The following is a 9168-nucleotide window of genomic DNA, read 5'->3' as shown; positions in this document are numbered from 1 at the left end:
CACACTCCTGGAGACACCTGGCAGGAGCAGCGGGAGCTACCAGACATGGATCTGCCTTCAACACGAAGAGAACTCTTCAGCAGATTCCCTGGGAGGGTTATTGGGCCACCACCCAGGAGTTCAGCTGTCTCCATGGGCAAGTGAATGCCCTCTTGGTGACGCCTCGGAGGACTCCTGGGGAGCTGCCAGGCATGGACCTGCCTCTAACATGGACAAAACAATTAAACTGACTACCCAGGAGGAGTCTGGGGCTACCACCCGTGACTTGAGCTGTCTCCAGATGAAGCCAAAACACTCCTGGAGATGCCCGAGAAGAGTCCCAGAGAGATATCGGGCACTGACCTGCCTTCAGTAGGAAGAAAGCTCTTCAAGTACCTCGCTAGGACTGTGGGGTGGTACCTGAGACTTCAGCTATGTCCAAAGAACTCCCAAGTGCCCTGGGAGTCCCAGAAAGCTCCAGGGCATGGACCGTCCCCCAACACTGCCAAAACTCTTTGAGTGGATTCCTCGGAGGAGTCTGGGGCTGCTGACTGCAAAATCCATTTTCTCGTAGGTAACGGCCTGACAGACAGAAGCTGGAGCAGCACGGGCCTCTGGTGAAACCAGGTAACGAGCGCTGGTGGCGTTGGGTTGATCCGGAGTTGCTTCCCGCGGAAGAAAACGGCATCGATTTAATCCTTTGTGTGTAGGCAGGGCCTCGCCAACGTCGCTGTGCAGGCAGCAAGTACGTGGGTGTCGGGCTTTCTGCACATTTGTGACCGATTTCTCTTGTTTCTCGTAATAAGGAAAATCTTCCTACGCGCTCCTGAAGTCTCCGATAAGCTCGCGGGTCGAGAGGAGGACAGGGAGCTCTCTTACCAGTTAGCACCCCAGGCAAAACAGACTGGAACTCGACTTAATGGGATTTATTGCCGGCTGAAACGGACTCCTTTCCCCCGTCTTCGGGAGGATCGCCGTGCACCCTGAATCGATACAGGCAGGTGTAGTCGGGGTGGCCCCAGTTGCTCAGCACTTCCAGCCGTACGTAATTCACGAACCCAGAGAGCTCCTGCTGAAAGGAGAAGAAGAAAGGAGTTGCCTCGTCCTCTCTGGCCGTTGACTCCTGACGGAGTAGCGCTGCGGCGACGGACTCGTTCAACAGCTTACTTCTGGTGCCCTGCGAGGTCTTTTGACCTATCGTGGTCAAGATGTTCTTATCCTGCTCTCCCTCATTTGGCCATAAGGACAGGAGAGGAAGAAGCAGCTCCCAGAAGCCTCGGCAGATAGATTGGCAAGGTCTTCTTGCCTGCTTTGAGGCACGTGCTTCCACAGTCAGAAGACCCGGTGTTAGTATAACGTCTCGTTGCCTTCTCTAGAAGGCCACGGAAACAGCATGGCCTCCCCGTCACTCCTCGCTCCCAGCAACCACAGGATCCTCAGAAAGCCCAGTATTTCTGATCTTTAACTGGCAGGCCAGTAGCAGTGCATACGACGGGATGTGGCCACTGGGGTCCGGACAGTCAAGCTGATTTCAGCTTCAACTGCGGCGCTCGTAAGCGCTGGAGCTTCAACCCAAAACGCAAAAGAAGAACAGCAGTCCAGGCAGACGCCGTTAGGAAGTCAGAGCAGAAGAAAGGCCAGCGTGGCACACGCTCGAGGAGAGGGCTGCCTATAGCCCTGTGGCGGGGAAGCTTCTCCCCAGCCAACCGCATTTCTCCTCCTCTCCTGCAATTCTCCTCCCTCTTTGTCCCCGTACCTTCAGCTGGAAGGTCTGACTGGGATTCAGCGCCGCCAGGAAGGTGAACTGTCCCAGGAACGTTCCCTGCTCCTCATGTTCTTCCTTCAGGCCCTAGAGAAAGACGGGGGTGGAGAAAACAAGAGCGCCTGGTAAACCGTGGGGAGACCCAACTGCAGTCGGGGAAGTACTGGTTTGTTTTGGCTACGTAGCGCGAGGAGGATGAGCGCACGGGGAAGAGGAGAAGCTGCAGCTAGGTAGCACGCCACACTTGCCTACTCAACGAGTCTGAGCTGCCAGTCAGAAAAGGAGCAGACGTTCCCAGTGGGCGGGGGTAACACACGCCCACTGGGATAGGAAGCCAAGAAGGTCTAGGACCGTGCGCTCTGCCAGCTCCTCTTCCCGGTGGCTCCTGGAGCTCCATCTTGCCCCAGAAGCTTCCTTTCGAGAGGGACATTGGAGAAAAGAGGAACACAACTCCAAGGACCTTGTTTCTTCTGCGAGCCAGGAGGAAGCCGCAGGCCGCTGGACTCTTTGACCCGTATTCACCCCCCGCTTCGAAATGCTACGCAACCCCCCACTCCAGAGAAATGACTTACGTAGACAGCAAAGTCCTTTGGAGCTTTGGAGATAGCGTCTCCACGGAACGCTGTCCCTGAAACATGGTCCATGCTGACTGCTCTGGGAATGATGGGCGCAGCCAGCTTGATGTAGACTTGGCCCTGACTTCCTGGGAAGGGCCAGCAGTTTCCTGGATGATTTTCAGGCTGGAAGGAGAAGAAGAAACTACGTTCACGTGGAGAAGGGTGCCCTGGCTCTCGTTCCTGCCGCGAGCATCAGAGGATTAAGAACGGATTTGGCCAATCGGCTCTGCTCTGAACGGGAGAGGAAACGGTCAGCGGGGAGACACAGGAGGCGAGTAGGTCCATGGAAGAAGAAGGCAGGACAAGCAAGCTTCGAGGAGCAACGACAAGGGTAAAGGCAACTCTCAGCAGCGTGTTTGGTTCCTCCCCCCACCTTTGTGTTTCTGTTTCTTGGGGCTCCTACCTCAAGAATAACCTCAGGAGACCTCACGTAATCCAGCAGCGGTAGGGAAAACAAAAAGACTTTTCCTTTCGTATTCCGGAAGGATGGAGAAGTCCTTGAATGAATGACAGCAGCGCCTGGAAAGGAAAACACGAACAGGATCATCGAGCAATGTCAGGAGGAATATTGCACGGTTGACTTGAAAAAGGCTTCTAAGTAGTCTTCCGTCTCCTACAGTGGGATTCCCCTCTTTCTTACTGGCGTGATCCCTCCGGAACACCCAGCAGGGACTCATCAAACTGCCGTAAGGGGCCGTGGGAACAGACAAGAACGTGAACCAGGCTTTCTGCTCTTCGGATGTGGTCTGGCCCGTTACCGACTCTGTCAGTGGGTACATTTTTAGGGCACGAGGTGGCCCTTGACTTCTCGCCCCTTCTCTCCTACCGCTGGCCGCGGTCAAATGCCTGTCTTGTCAAGCTGGACAGGACGCGCTTTGGAACTGGTTGGTTTGTGCAGTGTCACGGCACCTGATGATCTGAGAGCATAATCAGGCATCGGGGCTTGGCTTTCTTCCACCTTCTCCAAGACTTGATTGATTATCTCTTGAGCAGCCTGGGAAGGAACACAAAGGAGAGGGCCTGTTAGAAGGAAAAGGAACGGGGCAAGCGGCTCTCCTGCAGGCCAGCCAAGGTGAACTGGGACAAGGTTAAACTCCGATGTAAGGAACGCCGGAATTGCCCAGAAACCTCCCCAGTTTGCTCCACTCTGATTGACCGGTATCAGAATGGAGGGGCTGCTCACTCCAACTGTAGTGGGATACGTGCCAGAGGGAAGACAGAAACCTCTGAGCAGAGCCTTCTGCAGCGTGCCCTTACCCATCCGGTAAAGCCCGGGAGCTTCGCCTGCTTCAAGGCTTCATGCAGAGCGCGCTCGGCGACATCCCTTGCGCTCCACCGCAGGTGATAACGCTCTTCCTGCAGCTTACGGAGCTGCAGGGTCAGGCTTTCGCTCAGCCCTTCTCCTAACTCCTCCGCTGCCGGCCTAGAAAAAGGGAGCAAGGGAGAGGCTGTAACTGTCGTGGCGGCCTCTGGACGCTGTGGGAATGGGAGCCAGGCGAGCTGGCAGGTGAACCATGCCTTAAGCGGCTGGGAGAGTTAGTTCCAAAGTTCTCAGGGCTCCGGGCTGAGAAGCTGCTTCCCAGCTGCCTGGGTACATTTTGGGGAAGTGCTGAAGGTCTCAAACGCCCAAAGCCGTCTTTGTCCCTATTCCAAGTGCCGAGGTGTCATCAAAGCCACGCGAGAGCAGATTTGAAGGGGTGCGGGTGGCAGTTCCCATAGGAAATACCAACACAAACAAGAGGTGCGCGGTGTTTTCTTTTAAAAGATGACTCAAGGCAGGCTGCTGCGAGTTAAGAGGTAGCCAAGAGGGGCACAGCATGCCGATCCCGCGTGTGTTTGCCCAGGGTAATCTCCCAATTCCCGCTACGCGTGCAGCTCAGACTTAGACAGGGAAGGCTGCAAGAGACACAAAGAGCAAGGGAAAGCGGCTGCCGTTGCCAAATGCTGCTTCTCAACAACGCTCTCTCCCCTGCTTTGCTGTTGGTTCCCCTCCCCGAACACTGGTCCTGCTGGATCACCCTGCCCCGCTCCTTCAGTTCTCTCCCACTGCTCCACAGCCTTGGACTGCTCGGTCCTCTGGGGCACTCTCCAAAATCTCCTCCCTTCCCACTCGGATCAGAAGCAGCGTTTTGCCTACAGCACAGCCCTCTCCCACAGCCCATTCAACGGTGCTGGTTAACAGGGTCTGCAGCGTTCCTCGGCCGCTCTCTCACCACGTCCTTCCTTCTCCTTCCCTGCCGTAGGGACAGACCAGTGAGACTCGATCTACGGGAGACAGGGGAGAGCTCTCCTGGACCAGTCCTAGAGCCCTCTGCCCCGCTGCCTTTCCTGTGCTCGCTTGCCAGTATCTCGCCTCTCCGTTTTTTCCTCCACCGCTCTCCTGCTGCTCCCTCATCTCCTTTCTCAGCACAACCCGTTCCTTGCCTGGGCTCACCTCTTCTGCTCGCTCGAGAAATACACTTCTGTCCTCCCTCTCCGCTTGGCAGTGGCCGTCGCAAGGCTTCCCTCAGCCCTTGAGCCTTGCCCCCCTGCAAAGGTCTTCATGGGCACCTGCTGCTACACTGACCTCAGCTCAAGAGAAGACTCTCTTCCCCTTGGCCTCTCCTCTCCTCCGAGGGGCCGTGCTGCTCGCAGGGCTCTCTCTTGCAGCCCAGCGATGGAAAGCCGCAGAGGTGTCTCCTAGCAGCTACTCCCAAGCATCGAGGGAGAGAAACGGATGCGGGATGGAGAAGGCTACTGTTCCCCTTCTGAGGCGTTAGGGAGGTGGAGCTGCCAACAGCCCAGCCCAAGCCAAAGGGTGGTTGGAGGGGTGGCCCCAGACGTCTCATGGACGTGGGGAGCTGTGGCTGACCGTTTGGCAGAAGAGAAGAAAGGACGAAGGGAGAAGCTCAGGGAGCTGCGCCAGGTGAAGGTTGTGTGAGACAGGACACAATGTGCTGTTGGGGCCCAGGGGCAGAGCTCCTCTAAAGAACCGTCTGGTCAAGGGGAAATCGTTTTTACCTCCGAGTCTTCCGGTCCTCTCCAGGGAGGTGCAAGCGCTCCTGGAAGGACAATGAAGGGAACGGTCATTCCAGACAGAAACAGGCCTTCTGCAGAAACGAAGGCAGCGCACAACGACAGTCGCTGTGCAGCCACGGCAAACAAAGAGTTACAGACCCCAGGCCTGTTTGGGCGCGGGTGCTCCGCTAGCGGACGCTGTGAAAACACCACCGTGGACCGGCAGGCAAGACAGAAGACAATTCCCATTGGGCACTGTCTTCTGCCAGAAAGCCTCCCCTCTTTGCCTCGGGCTCGGCTTCCAGTTAAACCACATCTTTCCTGCAAAGCCTTCTACCATTTGTCAGGCGTTCATTCGATAGGTCAAGAGGCACGTGCAACCGCTTTGACGTATTCCTGCAGTTTCCTCCCTTCCTGGGCAGCTGGACTCTCTTGGGCAGGTTCCTGCTACACTTCCAAGGGTGCTTTGATTACAGGCCCCTTCCTGACACCACCCTGAGAAGTTCCATTGCTATGAAGCTGCTCGCTGAATTCCGTGCCCACCCGTGGATTTCTGAAGCGGTTGGCACGTTGAAGGCTGGGGCAGCAGGACTCTAACACCCACCAAAAGCAAAGGTCTCAAGTCTTCACACGCAAGCCAGTGCTTTGCTGAAACCTCCGCAGGCCCAAATCTGCCCAATCCTTGTTCTTTATCAGCTGTGTGCAATGCCACGAACTGCGGAGACACTGGTGTTCGGTCCAGTTGACCTCCACCTGAACGACCGGCCAGGGTGGCTACTGTACCGAGCCCTAGGCACAGGCTTTTAATGCCTGGCGGTTCACGCCCTGGAGTTACGCTGGCAGAACCAGCCTTGGTCTGAGGAAACCAAAACGTCACCTGCTGTTGGAGAGGCTGAATGTAGGAGGAGATGTAGGCCCGGCAGACTGCTGCAGTCCTCCAGAGGCTTTCTTCGCCAAGCTGTCCCGCGTGGTAACCACCTGCCAGACATCCACCAAAGCTCTCCTTACACTTGGTCTTGGTCTAAGGCTGGGTTATGCCTCCAGCTCCCTTTTCCGTGCCTCTCCCAGTGCCACAGTTGTCTCTCCTCTTGTAGTCTTTGAAAGAGGTCGTGATGGGCTCCACAATAGGTGGACATTCCCTCCCCTGGAATATGCTCCTCGCCCTGCAGAAGCTTCTCAACCTCCTGGAGCAGGTGAGGTTAGCCACTGCCTCTCCCACGGCTTAAGAGAACTGGCCCAGCCCTCCTGGGGAAGGCAAGTCACCCCCTCCTCGCCCCCACACCCCTTCCTCTGAAGCAGGGGGGACTGGCACACCGCTGTTGGGGACCTTCTGCTCTGAGCTGGGCTCCCCTGGTCACAGCAGGGGACACGGACCAGGGCAGAATGGAGCCCTGGGGACCTCCTAAAGCTCCACCCTCAGGTCTGAGCTCTACAGAGACTCACCGAAAGAGAACAGACCGACAAGCAGCACCAGGGTCACGGTCTTCAGAGCCGTCCATTTCCTCTGGAGCAGCAAGGAGGAAAAGGATGGTGAAGCTGGCAGCAGCCGTGCAGCTCAGCAGCAGACTCGAGAGCAGCAGCAGGGGCTGCAGGTCAGGAACCTGGCGCTGCTGGCGTGAGGATTGGCTCGGTCCTGCACGAGCTCGAGGCAGTGGTGGAGTCGTCACCAAGTGCACCAGAAGGTCCTTTGGTACGGCAGCAACTGACACCTTGGACCAGGCTGCCCAGGGAAGTGGTGGAGTCACCATCCCTGGAGGTATTTAGAAGACATGTAGATGAGGCCCTTAGGGACATGGTGTGTTGGGTTGACGGTTGGACACGATGATCTTAGAGGTCTTTTCCAACCTTAATGATTCCATGATTTCATAAGGGATGAAGGCTCAGGATTGACTCCGGAATAGGAGAAGGAGCTGCACCAAAAGCTGTGGCCGTACTTCACGTCTGTGGGGGTGGAGAGGGATTCTTTGGGAAAGGAAGGGACATAACGAACGCCTGTTTCTCCTGCCCACCATCCCATCGGTACTTGTGCTGGTACTGGTCCCCAGCCCCTCTCAAGACAAGGTTCAGCCCGTACCCCTACAGTTCAACAGCCTGCAAGGCAGGGGGTTGTGTGTCTCCCCCTCCAGCAGCATTTCTCATCGCCGGCCCTTTTCTTGGCTGAAATGCAGAGAAATGCAGACTGGGTAAAGAGGGAGGGAGGGAGCGCGGAATGTGAATGCATGCTGGCAAGCCACGGGCGACCACGGAAACGCCAAAACACCACCCTGATCTGCCGAGAGAGAGCACGCACCGCTCTGCAAGGCGGAGACCCCTCCTGCCCGGTCCAGGAGGCTCTCGAAAGGCTTACGGACGTCATCGGGAATAAAGAGTCCCCTTTTGTTTTACTAGAAGACTTCTCGCACCCCTCGGAGCGTGCGCCTTTTCCTAAGGTTGAGGAGCTGGCCAGGTTTCTGAAGGAGACCTCCTCTGCCAGGAACACGTCAAATCCACTGCCAACAGAGGGAACGTTGGCGTCCTTCTGCTTGGGGTCGGAAGGAAAAAGCAAAGAAAGCTCAGGGACGTAACCCGCCCTGCAGAGCGCAACACAGGACTGTGCCAAGCTCTCGCCATTACTACGGCAGCGTGTGTCCGGGCAGCCGTTTGGGGCTCCCTCCGAGCGATCCAAACCGGACGGGTCCCTCATTTCGCAGAGACAAAAGGCTTTCCAGGCCTAGTCCTGGCGTTCGGGAAGAGACTGAAGAGACTGCTGCTGCCTTCCACCACCTCCAGACCCAGCTCTCAGGCTGCCCTCGTGCTCTTCCCCTCTCCACCCCCCGCCCCGGCTGATGAGATGGAAAATACGCTTGGGGAAAGGAGAGGAGGATTTTTCAAACGTACCCGTTCGGATCGCGGTTCTGCCGTGCCCGTCTCTGCGTAACCGCTGAGGTGCGGGCACGAGGCATCCTGCTTGCTCAGGAGTGAGCCAAAACCTCTGCGATCTCCAGTCCCTCCAGACCGAAGTGACAAAGGCACAGGGACAACCCCCCTCTTATGCCCTGCTGTGTCTGCCTCAGTGCCGACGACGCTTTGTGACACCGACGGTGATGTCACAACAGAAAAGGCAGCGCCGCGTTTCGAGGCAAAGTCCAACCTGACAGGGAGCAGCTTTTGCGCTCCCCTCCACTGAAAGGGTGAACGAGAAGGGATGAGTGATTAAAGAATTGAAACTATGGGCGAAATGACTTAGTACATTAGTTGCAACATTTTTGTAAGGCTCAGCGGAGGAATCGCAACAACAGTTCCTGATAAGAACCAGGAGTTTGTTCGAAGCCAGTTGAAACCAACCCTGTGATTTGGGTAAAGGCCAAGGAACAACTGAGTCTGCGCAAAGACGGGGGTTATTAGCGGTGACGAAGAGGAACCACTAACCTTCATCCCCACGACCCCCGACGACCACCACCAGGAGGCAATGCGCAAGCGTAGATAGGAGGGGCTCATGGAAATAACGTCTTCAAGCTTATTTTAATACAAAGCGGGGATAGGTCATGCATATGTATAGGCGTATTATGTATATGCAACATTTCGCTGTATATATTTCTGGCAAGTACCATGTTGAGGCGCGCACGACTTTGGTGGGGTTGCCCCCTGTGCTGCCCAGCGCTGAATAAACATACCTACTTTACAATCTCACAGATTGTGGAGTCTGTTTTCCGCAAGTCAGTTTTGGCGAGCCAGCCAGGAGATTTCTTTGCTTCACTGCGGGATCGGCTGGGGAGCGGACGCCCCTGGGCGCACCCCGAGCATTTCCTCGGAGGGGACTCCGCTGCCAGCCGC

At 56.4% G+C, this 9168-nt stretch overlaps 1 protein-coding gene across 1 annotated transcript; it reads right to left on the bottom strand.

Annotated features, from left to right (window-relative positions):
* Positions 1-1989: 1989 nt before the first annotated feature.
* LOC142077321 (SUN domain-containing protein 1-like) lies at positions 1990-8038 on the bottom strand. The gene is made up of 6 exons (XM_075139389.1): positions 7703-8038; positions 5359-5399; positions 3616-3781; positions 3268-3352; positions 2762-2877; positions 1990-2481 (listed from the first exon to the last, which is right to left on the bottom strand). The coding sequence occupies exons 1-6, from the start codon at positions 8036-8038 to the stop codon at positions 2260-2262; spliced, it is 966 nt and encodes a 321-aa protein (XP_074995490.1). The 3' UTR covers positions 1990-2259.
* Positions 8039-9168: the final 1130 nt, after the last annotated feature.

This window comes from Calonectris borealis, unplaced genomic scaffold (assembly GCF_964195595.1).
Source record: "Calonectris borealis unplaced genomic scaffold, bCalBor7.hap1.2 HAP1_SCAFFOLD_211, whole genome shotgun sequence".
Lineage (NCBI taxonomy): Eukaryota > Metazoa > Chordata > Aves > Procellariiformes > Procellariidae > Calonectris > Calonectris borealis.
The sequence above is the reverse complement of the archived record's forward strand: the minus strand, read 5'-3'. Positions and strand labels throughout refer to the sequence as shown.